Raw genomic sequence first — 22,630 nt, forward strand, 5'->3', positions numbered from 1 at the left:
TTGGCGAGTTTTTTTTGGCGATTAATCTGTGGAATGCAATTATTAGTGATCAAAATTCGAATTTATGTTTTAGATGTGTTCTTCCCAACAAATTGAAACAAAAATTTGACACAGAAATAATACACTTCAGTCACAAAATCCCACACCAAATTTGATATATTTGAATCATTCTGTTTTTGAGTTAGCGCTTTTATAAGTTTCTGAAAGAACTTATAAAACCGCATCTTTATAAGATATAAGATGAAGTTCTAAATGGATTTCTCTCAAATTCTGATAGATGGCTGCATTGTAGATGTTAAGGCTGTCTACCAAATTTTACCTATCTAGCTCTCTTCGTTTTATAATTATCGTGTTAACTTATATTCTCGAAGCCGGAGAGTGACTTCTTCTGAATGAATTTTGAGCAAAGTTTGACAAATCTACAAATTTGAGTTTAAGATAGTATTCCAAATTTCATCCGTCTGCTCAAGGCGTCTGTGTTATCTTTGTCACAGATAGACAAACGTTTTATAAAAATGTGTTTTTCGAACTCTTGGAACTTCTCCTGAAACTTGAAGATCCATTAAAACCTCAATTTCTTATTTTTCAACGATTACTATACTTTCTTTATATTATGTATATGAGACAGTAAGTAATAAAGGATTCTTTATAACCGGATTAAAATATAGTTGTATTATTTGTTTAAATTTCCCGAGAATTTTCGTATCCATTTTTACATGCTATTTTAAAGAAATCTCTGAAAAAGGGAGGGAAAAGAAAAAATAACAATATAAATGAAACAATATAACAAGAAAAAATAACAAAGAATATAATAAGAAAAAATAATTTCATGCAACTTTTGCGATAAAATATCAACTCTTTTTAAAATGTCATTTTTATACTTTCTAATGATGTTAATTCTGAAAATATATTATATATATTAATAAAATACAATTATTCTTCTTCAAAGATATGCAACTATGAAAATATTTAAATAATACAATGTTCCTATTCCAAATAAGGTTAATTTCAGCCCATGCGATAAATAAAGCCCTTATTTGGCATGTCCCATTAGAAACTCGCAGTATTAACGATGCTAATAATTTACCATGTTTCGTTAATGAACAAAGGAATGTATTTTGAAACTGGAAACATTTTAACAACAAACAAGCATTTAAAAACAATGAAAATTTGTATCTTTCATAAATGCAACGCAAAAAAAAAATTATAATTGTATATTCAAAAATCATTTTAAATTTTATTCTTATTTAAAAATGATATTTTTTTCACATTTATATTGATTTGACTGATCATTTAATAATTCTTTTAAAATTGATAGATTAGAAATAATTTTAGAAATAAATCAAAGGTTTATAAAAGAATTAAATTGTTTACACTTTTGCGTTAAATGCAAAATTGTATTTTTTAAAAAGGAATAATTTTATAAATGCACTCAACCATCACAAAATATGAGCATTTTGATCATCTTTAAATATTTTTTATCCTACATAAAACGATTTAATGAACTTGGACATCTTTCATATTTTTTGAACTTGTTTTATATTGGGCTTGTTTTCGTTTAAAATAGTATTAATGGATCAAGATATAAAATAATTTTCCTTTATTTTATATTACTGAAGACTAAAAATTCATTAAAGATATTTTTTAAATTACTAAAAGAAAAATGGAAAAAGAAACAATTTCTAAAATTATCTTAAGATGAAGCATAATAAAACTACTCCAACAAAATTAACTTTTTGAATAAAAAGCATTTCTAAATAAACCAAAGAAAAATATGGGTACTGGTAATGTAAATTTTGACATTTAATCGTGGACAATATTAGCACAAAAAAAACGAAAGTGCAAATACTTTTTTTCATATATAAACTCATCTTCATTTACATAATAAACATACACTTATTTTTCTCAAAAGCCAATGCTAATAGTTGCACTGTAAATATAGTTAGTTCCCACTTTCATTTGACAATTTTCAAAGGACGTTACTGTTTTTTCTGCTTTGTTGACACTGCCCATGTTTATATAAACATTTTTTTCTTTACATATCAAAGCGTCGAATTCAAAACCAGAAGCATTCTATTGCTTAACTTCCAACAAATCGGTGTTGTTTGCTTTAAAACTTAGAAAGCAGCTGCGGCTCGTTAACCCTCTGAAAGAAAAGACCGAAAATCGCTGGAAATGAAAAAATAAAATTTAAAAAAAGAACTCTGTTTCTGTAAGTCTTGATGCAACATTTTCGTCTGCCCTTTAAAATCTGAGCTAGCATTTTGCGCCTTTTGGCAATTTTTCTTTTGTGCCAATTCGTCCTGCCTTGGCGTTGCATTTGGCGTGGAAGGGAAAAGAAATAAATATCTTTTTCTAACATGCGACAATTGTAAACAAAAAGTCTTTCTTAGGGTATTTCGAAGTACAGGAAGTAAAACGTTTTCCAGACAATCATTTCGGCAATTTTTTATTGTCTTCATACATGAAAAATCCGAATGGAAATTTAGTAATAGTATTCCTTGACTATTTCAGCAATTTTTTTTATCCCTTAAGCATTGTTAGAATATCCAATTTTTGATTTTCCTTTCTACCATAATAAACAGAAATATTTATCATCAGATATTTATCAGTTAATATATTCTAAATACCATTAAAATATGCAGTGCATTGTCACTTTTTAAATACTTGCTAAAAATTGATATAATTGGTCATCAAACTTTTTCCGTAAACTAATTGATTGAGTAGATTTACGCTAAGAAGCTATGTCATGATTTAAAATTCCGAAAATAAGCAACTGCAAAATAACTCAGCCTGACCACGAGGGCTTTCTGGAAAACACTGAATGACTGGAATATTGGCGCGAATTCGCGATGTATTGTCGGAAAATTGGCGTCAGCATTGGCGGAAGTTATGGTTAAGTCGTAACGGCCATCGCCGGCCACGTTACAACCCCTCCCGTATGAAACACGTCCCACATGGGATAGCTATCCTCACTGCCTTTATATCCTATTAGGACAGCGAAAACAACTGCCATGCCGGAAGATCTTCACATCTGTTTTTGAGGTGATCCCTACAGGTATTTCAGCACTGAATAAAATTATCTAAAAATTTGAAAGGTCGTTTTATTTGCATATATTTATATGAATTAGTATATTTACAATTAATATTGTGTAAATCATAAATTTTACTTTTATATGAGAAATATTGGGAAATTCATTTTTTCCACTAAATTTTTGAGAATCCGACAAAGTTCTAACAAATACAATGCAAAATCAAAACTTCAAAAGACTCTTTGTTTTACCTTCAAAACTTATCAATAACAATTATCATCCTGGAGGACGATTTGGTCATATTTAATATTTGCCGTCTTTGACGACCAGCTGGCTCACTAGAGGTATTGGTTATATTTAATTCCAATTAAATTATTTAGATATAAATTCGCGTCTATGATTTCGCCATATTGTCAGATTTTAAATTTAATTCCATATGCTCTGTTAATGCTGTATATGAAACTTTTTTTTATATTGACCATCCCCTTGACATCACAGCAGTTAAAAACGTAAACGTCCTGTTCATCTATCCTCCCTTTTAAATGTGTTTTATAAACTACACAGCTATTAGCAGATATTAAACAAATTCTTCTTCCTTAGTTTTTGAAAAATGGGAGAAAATCGGGAGATTCAGTATTTGACGAAACAATGGAAACATTTCTTATTTCAAGACAATAATGTAATCTATTGTTGGTCATTGGTCAAAAATAATTAATAAAGTGCCAAAATTCAAAAAAATATGAATAAATATTAAATTGTTTTAATTTTTTTTAAATTTAATTTTAAAAAGTAAGAAATTTATTTATGTGGGATAATATGTTCAAAAATTATTGCGAAAAAAATGTCATAAGGCAGTTTAATTTTTACTTATTTAAAATTTTAATTAAAAATTCAAAACTATCGCTCTGAGAGACGCAACTTTCACTTCAAGATATATATGTACCAAATTATGTAGCTGTAGGTGAAATAGTGTGACCTTTAGAGGACCGACATACATATATGTAATGATCTCTCTATCTAATTTAAATTTTATAATGTTTTCTTATTTTCTGACCCAATTTCCACTTTTTTATTTAATTAATTCCACACGCTGTCTAGAAAACTACTGACTTTAGCATTTTCTCACCCTCCAAGTGAAGGAATATAAACTCTTAATGCTTACAATATTCTTTTAAAGATACCTAAGATTCCCTTTCCTAAATTTACACGTGTCCAAGAAATCAATATCAAAATCTCATAGTAAAATGACTGAAAGGAAAATTTTTGGTTTTTTCTGCTCTTGTGCCGCAATTTTGTAGACTGATGTATTTCTTACCACTTATTCTTTGTAAGTAAATTATGCCTTCAGTGGTGAAATAAATTGTAAAAAAAATTAATAAAAATAATAAACTTTTAAACAAATAAAATAAACTTTATTTATTTAACCAAAAGTTTTAAAATAAACCAAAAGTTTGTTTTATTCGGTCACGCAACTGCTGTATATATATATATATATACTAGCTGACTCGGCAAACGTTGTTCTGCCATATAAATTATTTCTAGTGAATATTTTGGTTGTTAATTAAAAAATAACGAATGTGTTGTAAGTGTGTGTGGGGATGGGATCTATGACAGAAAGGGGAATGGAGAGCTCTAGACGATGATCGCCGATAAAAACAAAACAAAAAATCCACCAACCATTCATTTTCTCAATACAATGTATTTCATTAACGTAACAAACATAAACATTGTTTGATCTCATAAAACTTAAACGTAAAGTGAAAAAAAGTAATATATTTTTTATCCTAAAGTATAAAAATGAAATAAAGAAAATCAACATTCATTTCGAAGAGCAATTGAGTATACGACATTTTTTGTCAGTCCGTATTTAGCCAGCACAAATAAGCTCGATGGTTTGCCCACGCGAGAACATGCCACGTATAATTGTCCGTGTGAAAAACATAGCATGCCCAAATCGAAGCCGCAAACAGACATCGTATGGCCTTGCGACTTATTGATCGTCATTGCGAATGCCAATTTAATAGGAAATTGAAAGCGTTTGAATTCAGTTGGCACGTCTGTGAGAATCATTGGAATTCGTGGCAGCAAAACATTTTCGGCTTGTAATTTGCCTTTCAAAATGGTGGTTTCGATAACGTTTTTCATCAATTTTTTAATGACCAATCGCGTGCCATTGCACAGCCGTGGTGGGTTCAAATTCCGAAGTAAAATAACCGGAGATCCAACTTTCAGTCGTAGAAGGTGTAGTGACATGCCTGGCAAATCCAGCGAGCTCAAAAACTCTATTGGGTAATTTGCAGCTTCGTTAGCATCGCAAATTGTATCTATCGATTTGTATGATACCAAGTCGCCTGGCAACGATTTCTGTATCCTGAAGTTTAAATCGTCGACGTCCACATTTTTTGCTGCCAAGATGGCTCTTTCTGACAGACACGCATGATTTATGTATTTTGTGCTTACATCAGGAAATATGCGGTCAATGAGAGCATTGTGCGAATCGACGACAGTGCAGAAATGAGTTGGCAATTTTATGCATCCAGTATTTTCATAGACAGCAACTTTTCAATCGCCGATATCCAATAATTGGTCCGAGAATGTGTCAGCAGATGGATCTTGTAGCATTTGGGCGAGCGTGTTTATTTTTAGTTGAACGTTTTCAACATTAAGCCACAGTGGCGATGATTTCAAGCAAGCGTTGGTCTCATCAACGTACGCAGAACGTGGATAGGGACATCCTTAATTACCTAGCGTTGTGAAATATACTTTACGACCTATTCTCATACCTACAAAATACACGTAAAAAATTTCATAAAAATCGGTCAAACCGTTTCGGAGAAGTACGAACACAAACACCGTGACATGAGATTTTTATATTATAGTATATTATATATATATAACACGCATTCAATATGATACACGGAAAGAAAGAAATGAATAAGCTCTCTTTTTCTTAAAATATTTTAATTCATAAATATTACTAAAGAAGAAAAAAATGAGAAATTATTCGTATAGAGCAAGTTGTTTCTAATTTCTGATCGTAGTAATTCGCATCAGACTTCCGCATTAACGAACCAACAAGATAAGTTTGTTAATGCAATCTGTTCCTTTTTGTCTCTAGAGATCATCAAAGAACAATTTGATGTTTCGGTCGTCGCCAACAAAGAAGGATAATTCAATTACTCAAGACAAATAGCATTAAATGTTGTTTTTTCTAAAGTAAATATGCAATTGAAAGACTTTCTTTTCTTTTTTGGGCTCAAAGTTTCAGTATTAATAGTGTCTCTTGTTTTAAGTTCTGTCTGTACTAATGATAAAGGAAGTGTGTGTGTGTGTGTGCGCGCGCCTGCCAAGAAACAAATTCTATTAGGACTCACCATTTGCATCTTCGCAAGTTAACCAACACTTATAAATTGGAAGAAATTCATGTAAAATGATGTTCTCTAATTAAAATAATTAATAAAATCGTTCTCATTATAAATTATACAGAAAGATGGCATTTATAATTCATATTAACACAATGCCTTTGTTTATAAAATAGAAAAAATAATCTCAATTTTTTTACTTGAATTTCACACGGAATCTCTGCGTTTCAGATACCCCCCCCCACATACACACACACACACCTCTAAAAAAAACACATTTTTAGGTCTTGTGTCTGCCTATCTGTTTATGAACAAGATAACTCAAAACACATTGAGCTAGACGGCTGAAATGCGGTAGGCGATATTATGAATAAATTTGCAGATTTCTTTCAACTTTTGAACGAAATTCATTTACAAGAAGTCTGTCTGGCAGTTCGTATAGTGAACTCGATAACTCAAAAACACAAAGAGCGAATTGCGTAGAATTTGATACACAGGTTTATACTCTAAAATATAGATCTTTTCAAATTTTGAACCAAATCAGCATAATGGTTAACCATTGTTCGGTACATCTTTTCGCCATACTCTCTGATAAAAATGTTATCCCTTTTTATCCGTATAAAACTGGGGGCTTTGAACAAACGCCGCGAATGCCTTATATGCCATTGGTGATCGATAGTTACGAAATATGAATTTTTCTCGTGCATCTCACATTTTTACTGAATTTATCGCGGAAATATATATTTTGAACACTTTTTTGCCGGCCGAATGACATCAAAATTTGACGCAGAACTACAGTTGCAGTCCAAAAATAATATACCCAATTTTATTGATCTAAGCTGTTGTGTTTATGAACTATTAAGTTTATCTGCATGCGAAAGTACAGACCGACAGACAATCAACCATTTGACGAATTTGGTTCCTAATTTCAAAAATATCTATATTTTAAATGCTAAACTTGTGTAACAAATTTTATTTGCGCAGTTTGTTGGGAACTAAAATGAATTGAATAATTGTTTCTAATTGTGCCGTTGCCTAGCGACTGTTTCTATGTATATATATGTTTTGTTATTTTTAAATAGCGCCGTTGCCTAGCGACGTGTTACTGTTTCCATGTATATATGTCTTGTTGTTTTTAAATAAAATTGTACTTTACTGTTCTGTTTTTAGCAAGCGTTGCGTCTTTTAATTGATTGGACAGTCGTAAAGGCATCGGGTAGATGCAAGAGCCCCATTAAAGATGAGAAGATATATTTTATTTGCTTTGAAGATATTTTAACTTAAAATAGTTCTTTGCATTTTGTAGCTATCAAGTTCATTTATATTCGAACAGCCAGACGGACTTCCTCAGAATAGATTTCGCTCAAATCTTGACAGAAACAAATTTGGTTGCGATTCCAAATATCAGCCGTCTAGCTCTTTTTGAGTTAAAGTATTCATAGACAGATATACATAATACAAACATGTATTTTTCAGACTCAGTCTGACTTGAAAAGTGGGGATTCGTCAAAATCTCAAGTTCAAATATTTTGATAATTAAAATAGTTACTCCATATTTCATGTACTAGAAAGTAAAAATGGACTGTTAATATGTTAGAAAGTTCATGACGTTAAACGGAAAAAATATACTTTTGACAACACGCTTGACATTCACTGATAAATGCAAGAAAAACAATGCAATGTAGTATCATTCGCGGTTCTTTTTAATATTTTTGCTTTACATATTAAGAGAAATCTCTTACCCCCATTTCTAATAACCCATGTGTATTTTTTCTTCTTTTTCCAAGTATAAAAATTGTTCGGATAATTTTTATCCTTGTCCGAACAATTGAGTACACAAGTGTTGGATTTAATGAGGTACAACTCGAGGACTTTTTATTATTTCAACTGAATTATTTCGGAAATCCTGTTGAAAGAAGATAATTGAGATTTAAAATTTATTTTCGGTTATCCAAAGTTGGAATTCGGTCAGTTCAAATAATTGGCATTCTGCTGTTATACACTGTATTGTAATTCTGTATGAAAGATTTAAAAATCAATGACATAAAATTATTTAAATGACTGAAAGTTTTGCAATTATTTTCTATTTTTTATTCTTCATTTTTTTTTTATTTAATGGCTTTAATATATGATTCTCACAATCATATATCATTTAAATATCTCATGCCTTTAACAAAATACTTAATTTTATTGATGTGTATACCTCAGCAAATATATGCATGAAACTACTTGCTGATAAAAAATTTAATGAAACATGCATATTTAATTATATTTCATGTTTTTAAATACTTATTTTCAAATATATTTCAAGTACTGAAACATCAGATTTTTCTCGAAGAAATTAACAAAACTGTTGTTTTTATAATTAATTATATTGTTTTGTTTCTCTCATTTTGATGACTTCCTGTGTAAAAAAAGGTAAGAATCGTTTGCATTATCGTTCTTTAAAGAAACGATAATGAAAAAAAGGTATTTTTAAATCGAGATGTGGAAATTCTTTTGAATAATTGATAAGTTGCAAATTTTTCGAAAACACTATAACCTTGCTAAAAATAATTGTCTGCCTAGAGATAAAATAAATACATCAATTTAAAAAAAGCATATCTTACTGGTTACAAAACTTTGGTATTTAAAAAAACAAAAACAAAGGACGTACATTGTATTTTCTTTAAACAAATAGTGTCATATTTTATTTTTAAAAAAGGCTTTAAAAAATATGAATATCCTCCTAATTTATGCATAAATAAGTGAGCAGTTAATTAACAAATTGCAATATATTTCTTAATTACAATTGTTGAAAAGATAATAAAAACATTTAAATCTTAATGAACTGTTTGCTTTCCTCGTAGCATAAAAAGTGATTTAAAATTTAAAAAAATGATAAATTATTATTATTAAAAAGAATTAGAATGCATTTCATATTCAAATAAGACTTCACTGTTATATTTTGCATATGTTTATTTTTGAGGTTTTATTTAATGTTTATTATTTTAATGCATCAGTTACCTTTCTTTGAGTATTTGCTGGTTAGAAAAGAATAATAATATTTAGTTTTGACTAGATCTTTATGCATAACGATATTCTGAAATCCATCAACAAAGTATATTTTTTTAACTTCAAATTGCGATAAGCATTAAGGTCATCTTATTTCGTTATTCTTACACCTATTTTGTTGCAACCATTAATCTTATTCTTTATTTGTGGTTTTTCGTTTGGATCTTTCTATATTTGCTAAAGAGCAGATAAACCCAAAAAATTGCTTTAAATTTTACAATAAATATGTATCATTCTAATTGATAAGATTTATAAATTACCTTAAACATTATATAAATTACCTGTAATTCAAAATCTTGTCGCTTTATTGGACATATTAGTAATTCGCCAGATAAATGTAGGATTGATCTGTAGCGTTTATTTTCTATATTTGTAATTTCTAAGTTGTTCCACCTCACACAGAGAACAATACACATCAGTAAATGAAAATTATCAACTGCGCATGCCTGTGCGTCTCGATGCGCAGGAGAGTGTAGAGACGAAGGACTTGATGCCATTCTGTAAGGACGCTTAGTTATCTCAATGAGAGACAAAGGGCCAGAGTGTGGTGGCTCGCCAAACCAATTTCTTTAAGTGTTTGTGCAAATAGTTAATATGTTTTCAGAAATTTTTCTTGTTATTCTTATCTGATTTAACTTTACGTATAACTCCCCGGGGAGGCACCTCGAAATGAGGATGAGATGGCATGGTGGGCATGGTGGTTGGATCTCGGCATCCTGGAGAGTACACTAATAGGTGGGAGATCTGACTCCTCCCATCGATAACGGGACGTACTTCCTTCGGGGAGGGTTGTACCGTGGTTGGTTATGGCCCTTAGGACTCAACCACAGTTCCCGCCAATGTTGCTGTTGCGGCGGTCCAGTCATTTAGTTTTTATGGTTTAAATCCGTGTGCCTTCGTGGCGGGTCGGAGAATTAAATGGTTGACTTAATTTTACGTATTCATCCGTAAATAATTGCGATTTTTTAAATCTTCAATAAGCAGTTTTTAGTTCCTAATGTATACGTTTCATTGAAACCACCTAGACATAGAAGTCCAAAAGATTGCTTGTTTAATGAAAGGGTTATATTAGCGGAAATTCATTAAAAACATTTTAATAATAAAACTTATGTTTTTTGAACCAAATATAAGAAATTATACAGAAAATTATGCTAATTATTCTAATTATTAAAAAATTTATATAATACAAAATCTGATCATTGAACAATCTTATTGCTTACATCACACCAAGGCCACTGACATAAGCATGTAGTGATTTATTTTCTTTATAAAGCTCCTCATTTGTCTAGCTGAAAAAGTGAATGCTGAATTATAGAGGTTCCACTATAGATATTATTTCATTTGGAGAAGCAAACAATTGGCTGCGGTAACCCTAGAAGTTTTTTCTCGTATTCCTCAATAAATGTGTTATCACCCTCTTATACACACAAAATTCTAAATTTTGAGCAAGGTCACAAGTTTTGATTTATTGATTTTCAAGATCCTGCATGTAAGCGTTTTTAATTTCGTAGTTTAATAAAGAAAACGAGTATATATTTGGGAAGCAATATCTTTTTGTCAAGAGATTGAAAACAAAATTTAACACATAGCTGCTATTTTAGTAACAAAATCGCATAAAAAATTTTCATTTATCTAAGTTTTTGCATTTTTTTAACTATTGTCTCTGCATGCTTGTGACTTTTCAGACTGACAGACAGTAAACTCTCTAACGGATCTGGTTCAAAATTTGATATGAATAAACATTTTAGAAGCTAAAGTAATAAATCTTATTTCTCTAGAAGTGATTCAAATGATGAATGATGGCTTCAAATGATTTTTTTTTCAAAAAAGGATAGAAATTTATAAATTTTATTCGTCTTGCTCAAAGCGTTTTTGAGTTATCGTATTAACAGACAGAGTGACAGACAGGTGAAATTCCAAAAATGTAATTTTCGAAATCAGGAAGGCCAAAACATAAAGATTCATCAAAATCCCGAGATAGAATTTTTCTGTCAATTACAATATTATTTTCTTTCTACTTAGTCTACCTGAAAGTAAAAAAAAAATCAATTTTGGTGTCCTAAATACCATTCTTTCAAATAGTAAAAGAAATAAATTTTATTTATAGAAACTATATTTCTTATTTTTGTTTATCAGTTTACAAGTCATTTATCCATTTTCGCTGACATGGTAAAACAAATATATATTCCTGATTTAAGTAGACCTCTGATATGATTTTAAGAAATTTACAAGAAGCAAACAAATATAGAAAATAATTCAAAGATCATTTCATTACTTAAGGGGAAGCATGCTTAATAAATTTTTAAATTGAAAGTATCATTATTTTTAAAAGAATCTTATTTTACTATTTTTGGAATCCTATTATGATGAAGTACTTGCAATATGGCAGTTTTTTAAGAATGTTCGTTATCATGATTTCAAGCAATACTGATTTAGCTAATCGGAAGCTACTTTTTTTTTTCAAGAAATGCAAACATGGAAATCAAATAACATATTGCATTTTCAAACAATGTTAATTTCATTCTCTTGTAAATATTGAAGTATATTTTTTGATATGTTCCATACTGAGATCCTTAGAATAATAAGGTTAATTATTTAAAATGTCCTTCCCTAGTGGGCAAAGAAATCCATTTTTGAATCGAAAATATACCTTGATAGGAAAATTAAAGAAAATTTGTGTATTCAATGAATGCAATGCAAGAGGACTATCAATTCTGTAGTTAATATTTATCCTAAATTTTCCTCTTGCTTGAAAATGTTATTTCATTGCATCTTTTATAGATTTTTTTTACGATTTTAATCTCTAATGTAGATTTCATTGATTTCAATCAGAATGTGGTTATTACAAAGAGCCGGAAAAAACGGAAAAAAAATCTTTTAAAAAATTAAACATCGAAGAACAGCTATTGTTAAGAAATATGCAATAATTGGGACATCCACCACTAATGAACAAATATTATTTTTAAAAAGAGTAATTTAGTGTCGTTATAAAACAATCCTCAAGTTTTGAAATAATATAACTTTAAAAATGCAATTAAATTCATTATTATTCATCGAGGGAAATAGAAGCAAATATTAAATTTTTAATTTGAAAATATCTACAGCTTGGCACACTGCCTATAAATTACAATATTCGTGATAAAAAAAAATATTTATTTGGAGCCCTCTAAGAGCCCATCCGTTGAACGTCGATCAACCATATTTGAGAAAGAGTCGTTTCTAAATATTTACTATTTTTTGAAATTTTACTTATATTTTTAATTAAAACAACAATAAATCAAAATAGCTTTTTGGTAGAAGCATGAAACTTGATATCAGGTATTTCTCCAAATTTGCAGAATTCAAACAAATTTTGAACGAAATTCATGCTTAAGAAATTTGTATGTCTATCTGAATACAAATGAACATGGTATCTATAAAACATAAAAAGTGAAATAGAGGAAAAATATAGATTTAGCATTAAAAGAACAGACTCGCTTCAAATTTTGAATCAAGTCTATCCAAGGAAAGTTATCTGTTGTTTGCACTTTCACGTGCATGTAAACACGATAGCTCAAAAACACAACGATTTAAATAAATGAAATTTAATATGTAACCTTTTTACTAAAATTGTAGCGCTGTATCAATTTTGGTTTTAGCCAGTCGAAAATAAGTGTCAAAAATGCATACTCGATTTCCTACGGTATACTTCAAAGCACAAAGCGCTCATATGAGAAACTGAAAATATAGATTTGAGTACTCGTGACTCTCATGAACTTAACCAGTGTTCAATATTCCTATGAGTGAAGAAGAGGATAACACCTTTAATAAAAAGTGTGTGAATAAGTTTAGGGTAAACTATCCCTGCTGGTTTTCATGAGGTATTGTTTATTTCTCTAGCGATATTCTTTGTAATAAAAGTATTAGACTCAATAGTATTTTCGCAAATAAATTGTATTATCAGTCTTACACATTTCCCGCCATTGCATATTTACCTACTACGGAGACTGAAAATGAAATCAAAATCTCCATGTATATCGCATATCCTAAGGAATTCATTTAAAAAGTGATAGCATCGTGGATTGCAATGTCAATTATTGGGGGGGGGGGATTGTTGAGATTATCTGAATTTCATTTCATTCAGTCGTTTCTCCTCTAATAAGATTCAAAGATGTGGGTTCGTAACGTAAAATAATTCACTCGTTATTTATCTGACTTCATTTTATTCTCTCTTATTTACAATTCTATTTTAAAAATGTTGCCACACACAAAAACAGTATATTGGTTTCGCGCGCAATTAATTCCGACTTTAGAGTTCTGAAAGCAAGTTATAGCTCTAGTGTGCTTAAAGTTAAATCCAGTTTTTAGCCAAAGGCAACAACCAACAATGAGAATAATGTTTTTTAGTTCCACAAAAGAAAAAAATAAGAAAAATGATAAGAAATTTTAGCAAGAATCTGGAATTAAAACTAAAGTCATTTGTGCCGATGGTAAACAATTGCGAATAGAGAAAAAAATGAATTTCGTTAATTTTTTTTAAACTCATTCTCAAGTGTTCACCTTTAATCATGGCAACAATTAAGCTCAAAGCTCCGAGTAAAAACATGGTGATCCATTATTCAAATTCGTGTTTATTAACATAACAAACAGGCAGATGTTTTTCTCTGAAGTCGACGTTATAATTTGCACAATAAGTACAGTTAGTTACCATTTTCATTTTATACCTTTCAAAGAAATTGCATTTTTTTTTCTACCATGTTGACACTGTCTGTATTTAAATAAACATTTTTCTTCTCAACATATCAAAATGTCGAATTCAAAAACAGAAGCATTCTTCTGTTTAAACCTAACAAAATGGTGCTGTTTGCTTTAAAACTTAAAAACCAGCTGCGGCTCGTTAACCCTGTGAAAGAAAAGACTGAAAAATCGCGGGAAATGAAAAAATAATAAGAAAAGGGGAACTTCGCTTCCAAAAGTCCTGATGTAACATTTTTTCTGCCTTTAAAAACCTGAGCCAGCAACTTGCGCCTTTCGGCAATTCTTTTTTTTTCCTTTGTACCGGGTCGCCCCTTCTTGGAAATGCATTCTGTGTTGAAGGGAAAAGAAAATAAATATCTTTCGCTAACATGTGACAACACTAGGCTAAAAGTCTGTCTTCTACTGCTCTGAAATATCATGGTAGAAAGCACAGGTCTTTATTTTGTGTTCCCAGTAGAATCATTCGACGAAAGTTTACAGTCCATATCCGGAAAGAATCGAATTGTAATTTAGTACTTGTTTCTGGTTATATTCAGAATAATATCTTATATTCTTATATATATCTTATATATATATTATCTTATATTATATCTTATATATATATTATCTTATATTATATCTTATATTTATTATATATATTATAATAAATTATATTCAGAATATATCAGTATAAAAACAAGTTTTAGATTTTTTTTCATTTCATGTTTAAGAAAGTGTTAAAGCTGTAATGTTAAGTAATTATTTCCTTAAAAAGATTTCTAATCCCTAAGCTAAATTGAGAGGACCCTCGTAATTTTGAATCTAGCAAACAACACATGAATTTTTTCAAAGGGCCACCTGTACAATCCGGAAGGTATTTGATTCCAAGATTATATCAAGACCGTGTTCCAACAGAATTTTGAATTTGTGATTGCCCTAACCTAATGGTGTGGTTTTATCACTAGACCATTGCAGGCTAATCGTAATTGTAGCATTTATCCTTAATTTTATTCAGCCCAAAAGTGTAAGAATGGTCCTAGACAGTATAAAATTAATATCGTACATAAGTTTTAAAAGTCTTCCCTGAAAACTGAAACTTTTTGTAAATATAAACTCTCTGAAGTGTAAATAATTTAAATAAGTTTGTAAATAATTTGAATGGAAATAATGTAAATCTAAAATATAAATAAATTTAAATAATTTGATGTTAGTAATATAATTTTAATATAAATCTGGAAAATAAATAATATAAATAACTTTGTGAATAACTGAATCCTCTATTCTATCCTTTGATAGCCTGTAGCTTTCGTTGGTACTTTCCTATTAATTGTAATATCATTTATTCCCCACTTCATTTCGAATAAAACCAATTTGACTCTTGTATGATTTTAATTTTCTAATCTTTAATTTCTTTAGTTTTTTTTTATTCTTTAAAAACAAAATGTTTAGTCATTTAAACCATCCTTTTTTCAGAACGAATCACTCAAATATTCACTGTAATTAACAACCACTCAGCAATCTACGTTTGACAATTGAGCAGCATGTAGTCTTGCAGTTGTTAACTAAGTGGAGCAGTTTGTGGATTCATTTATTGGATTTCTTTCTTCCGAATACCATGATTGGTGATTTACCCTAGTTGGAAATAAAATCCCAGCACCCTTAAGGAAGGTATATTTGCACATCTGATTAATGATGTTTGTTCAAGTTTTCATATTTGAAGAAAAAATGCAGTTAATAGCACACACTATAAGCATGTAAAATCATGTACGTTTTGAATAAACCAAGTAAATTTCTTGAGGGTTATTTATCATCCGAATTAAACGTTGCGAACTATATTTCAATCAAGGAGGCTTTTAAATAGACGAAGAAAGCAATAACGATATTTAATTCTGCGATATTTAAGAAAGGTTTTGCAGGCCCACAGAGCAGGTTTTGTTGGTAACATTGGACACTGCGCTATCTCAAGAATATCAGGTTCCGGTCGCATGCAGGTCACTATTGAGAGAGAAGATCGCCTAATCGCAGAATGGCTGTGATGCATCTTACTGCGTCTGCAGCAGAATGTTCTGTTGAACCAGAGCGACACAAAAAATGATGACAAAACTATTATGTAAAGGATATCTACAAGCCATACGTTCTGTAGCATTCATCCACGTAATACAAAACATGGTAATCTGTGCCACTTCATTTATATCATCTTGGAGTTCAGAATGAAGATGTGTGATTTCTCATAGGAGAACTGTGTCTGGTTTGATTTTAGAGATGGCCGTACGTTGATTAAAAGAAAGTCAGGTGAACACCTGTATTCAAGTTGTCTGCAAGTATAGATACATTTGATTTGAACAAGTAGTTTTGATCTGGGAAGGAATTTCATATGACAACAGGGTATTCTTATCATTATTAACTTTAACAACCAATTTTTACATTCGTTAGCGAGTGAAAAGGCTGTGCTACCATTTTTAAATACTTTTGCCAAAACGGAAAACAGTCTTCCCCTTACCTCTTCTGTCAACTAACGTGCTCTACAGAGTATCGGCATGTTACTTTGACCAGAAATATCGCCAGATTTTAATATCCTATTTACCACGTTTAGGATACAATTTCACGACGCACCCGATATCACCTGCAACCAACATGGTAGAGATGCATAATCCACGATTTTTTGAATAACAAATAATTTTGCTATTGTTATTTTTAAATATTTGTTCCAAATATCTGTTATTTCAATCATATTATTAATTTAAAATTATTATTTAATATTAAATACAAAATTTATTAATTGTAATTAATACTTAATTTACTAATTTAAGTAACGTGTGATTGAATTAATTTATCTATTTCAGCTTACTTCTTAAATTTGATGTTTTTCAAAACTATTTATTTAATTTTTATATTGGAGTAAACCATTTTCTGAAAAATTTGAATTAAATATAAATGTCATTTCTTTAAATTGTTTACTTTCGTTCTATATTCTACCAATAGATGGCGCCAGCAGTAAATGGAATATATGCAAAGTCAAATCACAAGCAATTAAGAACGATTTGTATGGAACAGTGCATCAACACATACGAATACCAGTAAGACCAGTTAATCTCATGAAGTGGAGCGGCGACTTCATACTTTCCAGTGAAATCACCGCTCCGATAAATTTCAGTGATATGCAATTCAGTAATACCATGATTCCAAACACTTCCGCTCACTTTTCAATCCGTTCACAGATTTCTCGTTTTCTATTATGTTCGAGAGCTTCCATTGAACAGATCGTATCGATTGTTACTTTCCAGCAAAGTCACCGCTCCGGTAAATTTCAGTGATATCGTATCGAATGTTACTTTCTATCGTGATCCAAAACCTGTAATCGAAATATCGCCGGTAAGATCGTATCAAGGATTTGAATCACACCCCTCTTTGAAAAGTATTGATTACTTGTATTTGTGACTTTTTGATATTGGTTACGTAATAACCGCTCGTAAAATATTCGTCATCCCTACAACATGGATCATTGTTTATTTGATTGACAAATGCAACAGACTAAGGAGCTGCATCCTCCAAAATAATATGTATGCATACTGATTACAATGGCTATTAATATACTATCTTTACATATTTGAAATGGTTCTTCTCGTGCTTATTTTAACTTGTGACCTTCAAACGTTATTCAAATAAATGTTACCTACACAAATGCTTTGCCAAAATTTCATTCTCCAAACTAATTTCTTTCATAATGACATTTTATTTGGCAACATTGTATGTTTGAACTTACTGAAGAAATTATGCTTATTATTGATTAAACTTGTTTATTCAATGGATTTACGATGTACTTGGGAAAAAAGGGCAGAGCACATTAGAAATACTCAAGATTGCTATTTAACTTGAGGGTTATTTTGTTAAAATACTCGTGACCAGATAGTTAGTATAAAAACATAATTAATTCTTTCAACAAGCACCGAATTTCAGCCCGTGATATATAGTGTTTATAATTCGAGACCCATTGTAATTAATAAGTTGATGGCATCTGTTGGCATAAAATGTTGTCAAACGCGAAAAGATATATTATTTTCAACTCCATTCGTCAGTCTTATTTTTAGCAATAAGAAGTAATGGTTAACAATCCACTAATTGACAAAATTCTAAGTACAAATTGGTTTGAGTTATTAAATTTTGATGTATGTTATTAATTTTGTATGTAATAGTTACTCAAAACGTGTACGCAATTTTATGACAGAATATAATCCTCTGAATTTTATTTTATTGCTATGACGTCTCATAATTTAAATTTTACTTTAGAAAAATTCTAAAAGTATTCACATCAATTCTGTCGAAACACATCAAAAATGGAGTTGGAAAAGACTACTTTTTTATGTAGATTAAAGCATAGTAATTATTCGTGCCGGAAACAGCGATTCCGATTTTGACTTATTTATTTTTGAAAGACAAAGAAAGACTGAAATAGTGTATGCTGCATTTTTATTGGCTCATTTTAGATTTACAAACCTGTCAATAACACATTTTATTCCTGATTAATATTTATAGAGTTTTCACAAATTCTAATCTCAAACCACTCAATCAAAAGAGTTATTTTTCAGCGTTATGTTCAATGCGGGAACGAAAAGTTCCCAGAATAAAATCAAAATGCATATTTCCCTCATTCTTATACTAGATATTTTAAAATGATAATAAAATAATTTAAGTTTTAAGTAAGAAAATAATTTTTTTCCTTTTGTATACAAAATTTAATAATAGAAAAAAGGAGAAAATACTCTAAACGTTTACTATTAATTTTAATTAAATAATCAAATCAATCAAAAGTTATTTTTCTTATATTTCTTGAATTTCTTCATCTTGATTTCCAAACTTAATTTCGAAAGCATAAAAAAATCATGCAGAATTGAGTTATTATTTTGCTTTTGTTTCTATATATCATAGCAATGCTGGATATTAGAATTATTATAAATGTCTATCTGATGTAACATTAGATACTTTTTAGGTAGATTCCTTATAGAAAATCCACCTATTGCAAGGTTCTCCTAACAAGACTTCTATCAAATCTCTGAATTTCTTCAGAGATCATGGTCTCTAGAACCCAAAATCATCCTTCGTTCAAAAGTTTATACTATATTATATATAATGTGCATATAACGCTTTGCCCATGTTATGTTTCAAACTAAAACAATTTTGCTCGGATTTTAACTGGCTTGGAATATGTTGTAAGTATTGTAAAAACTTAGGATCAGTTCGTACATGAGTCATCCAGATAAAAAAAGGTTGAAAGTGATGGCGAGTTGAAATTTTCATTCCTTTATTACTTCCTTAATACTGAAGATAGAAAAATAAATTCAATTGGTCAAATTAGCATATTATTAAGACAAACAATTTTTGTATACCTTTACTGAAATCTTTGCATTTTTGAATTATCGCAATTATGTGCATATGAAGATGAACAAACAGTCACACCATTTGATGGATTGATACAAAATTTGATATAAATCTACTCATTAGATAAAATTCTACATATTAGATTAGAAAAATAGATTCTTTAAATTAGATTAGATCAATTGAATGCCAAGTTTTAACCATCTGGTTCTTTATATTTTCTTATTTCTTTATTACATCATCGTTTTCGATTGCACTCAAGCAGTCAGATAGGCAGGCAGATAAAAAAAAATTTGTGAAGGAATTCGATCTAAATGTTTACCGAGATTTATTAAATTTTGTGTGAAAATGAAATACTTACTTTTATGTATCTTGCTGAAAACGTTTCTAAACTATTTATTTACTGGTAGAACGACATACAGACATAATTCAGAAGTGTTTTTCAGACTCATGGAGATCTAAAGCGTGAAAATTCGTAAAAATCGTCGAATTTTTTTATGCTTACAATATTTTTCCTCTGTAAACTTCGTAGCAAAAAGGTAAAAATATATGAGGCTGATTTAAAACCAGCGGAAATAGACTGCCCAAAACTTTCTTACATACTCTCTAATAAAGGTGTTATCTCAGATAATGTCTTGCATGGCACTGTTGTGAAGTAATCGAGAAATATTAACCGAATTATTGACGTAAATTTAGCATTTTTTACTTATCTATCATGCCATCCTTGATGAGTTTTTTAGCGATTAATATCTGGCATGTGGTTAATAATATCCACAAATCTAATTTGTGTCTTATACGTGTTCTTCCCAATTCATTGAAACAAAAATTAAACATAAAACTACACTTGTAGTCACGAAATCTCATATCAAATGTATCTAAATCATTGCGTTTTTGAACTATTGCGTTTACGGGTTTCTGAAAATACAGATAGACAGGCTGTCAATCTCTGTTTGGATATAACTGAAAAACTGGTAAGTGTCTACATTATAGATGTTAAACATTCGTTATGAATATCATCTATCTTGTAGTTTTTTTTTACTTATAATCGAACTGCCGTACAGATAGACTTCCTCTAAACGGATTTTATTCGAAATTTCACACAAATCTACAAATTTGGTAAAAAAGATCATATACTAAATTTCATTCATCTAGCTCAAAATAGTTTAGACTTATCTTTATGAAAGACAGACAGACGGACGTATTCCAAAAATAATTTTTTCAAACTCATGGATGTCTAAAACGTGGATATTCATTAAAATCTCGAGTTCGATTATTACAATACTGTGGTGAAAAGCTTATAAGCCAGATAACAGCTACGAAACACGAGTCATTACTTTAGTCTTGTGGTCTTGTTATTCGGCTGCGACCCACAAGGTCCCGGGTTCTATCCTCGCTCATAACAATCCGCTACAATACTTTCTATACACTATATATACGAGAAAGTAAAATTCAGTATCATAAATTATTAGAAACGGATTCCTTTTCTTCGACAGGTATCTACCTGACGGTGGTGATGGCTATCACGTCCATTTCTGTCGTAGTCACGGTGGTGGTCCTCAACTTCCACTACCGTGGTCCCAGCAGAAAGGAGGTGCCTCCATACCTCAGGGAACTCATTCTACACAGGTTCGCCTCCTGCTCCTGCTACAAATCGGCCGGGAAGAAGGCAAAGAGGACCGCCAACACCTACGATGCCGGCATTCATCCGCCGTCTGCATTCAAAGTGAGTTTCAACTCTCACCTATTTATAAAGTATTTCGAACTTACAATTAATTCCAGCATTTTTGTTTTCTTACTCTGTCTCCTCCCCCCTCCCCTTTTTTTTTCATATAAAAATCGGTTGAAATCTAGTTTAAGATACCTCTTCGCCAAAGATACAAACGATGCCAAGTCGTCAATCAAGATGGTTGACCAGATAAACATACACAGCCAATAAAACAAACAGCCATCTTAGGGTCTGACTTAGGTCAATTTTTTTAATTACCAGCGATAGCATTCTCACAAAAAGAAATATATTTGATAATGTCGTAATTTACATGTGCATAAATACAGTAATTAAACCAAAAAAATTATTCAAAAAACTATATTAGAACTGTAGCTGGCATCACTGAGAAACTACTTTCTTGTATTTTAAAGTAGTGTAAGAATATTTTTGTAAATACGCTTCTCAGCTATTCAGAGAAAACGTTAAAATATTGATTAATTTTAACGAAAAAAATCAATTTTGATTCTTCAGAAGACTTTATCAATATGTTTCCGGTTTGTTGGCGATGAATTCGAATTTGCCTTTAATAGATTATAAAATTTACTTTGGTCAAACTGGACATATATATAAGCATTATTTTATGGGAAGTAGAATGCAGGTGCGACAGGCAGTGAAGAGACTTCAAATTGTTTAAGTTTATTTTATTCTCTCCTGGAGGCATGATTTATTTACAAGAAGGTGCGGACAAGGCACGTCCGCTCTCTGCGCGACACAAAAGCAGAAGTGGAGAAGAAGCGAGAAATAAATTATCCCTCGTCTTATATAACATGAGATATTAATGGGGAAAATATTATTTTACAGTGCTAATATATTATTAAGATTCTGATAGGGATTTCTGATGCATGTCAATCATAAGTAAGGGAAACATAGGGATCTTTTAAAAAGAATTTGCTTTCTGGACATTTTTCTATTCCTTCAAGCGGAGCGTCTGAAAATACAAATGTAAGCATTTTTACAAAGCTTCTCTTGAATTAATTAAGTAGAAACAGTTGAATCGGGTCAGGAAATAAGAGCTAAATTAAGAATATTTTAGAATGACTTTGATATGGGCTAAATTAAGATAAAACTTTGTAAATTGATTAGAATCGAAATCAGAGTTTAAAATATCATTATATATATATATAAATTACGTGTCACGTTGTTTGTCCGCGATGGACTTCTAAACTACTAAACCGATTTTAATCAAATTTGCACACCGTGTGCAGTTTTATCTAACTTAAAAGATAGAATAGCCCTTTTTTTGAATTTTTAATTAGAATTTTAATTATTAATTAAAAACTAACTTTCCCGCCAAAAAAATCTTCATTTTCCCCACCGCCAAATGAGTA

At 30.4% G+C, this 22,630-nt stretch overlaps 1 protein-coding gene across 1 annotated transcript in view; it reads left to right on the top strand.

The window, feature by feature from the left end:
* The window catches only part of LOC129966920 (neuronal acetylcholine receptor subunit alpha-10-like), a 640,729-nt gene that overhangs the window by 608,834 nt on the left and 9,265 nt on the right, over positions 1-22,630 (top strand). The window contains exon 7 of the mRNA XM_056081538.1: positions 21,031-21,260. Coding sequence (XP_055937513.1) covers positions 21,031-21,260 — 230 coding nt within the window. The remainder of the gene's footprint in view (positions 1-21,030; positions 21,261-22,630) is intronic.

Source organism: Argiope bruennichi, chromosome 4 (genome assembly GCF_947563725.1).
Source record: "Argiope bruennichi chromosome 4, qqArgBrue1.1, whole genome shotgun sequence".
Classification (NCBI taxonomy): domain Eukaryota; kingdom Metazoa; phylum Arthropoda; class Arachnida; order Araneae; family Araneidae; genus Argiope; species Argiope bruennichi.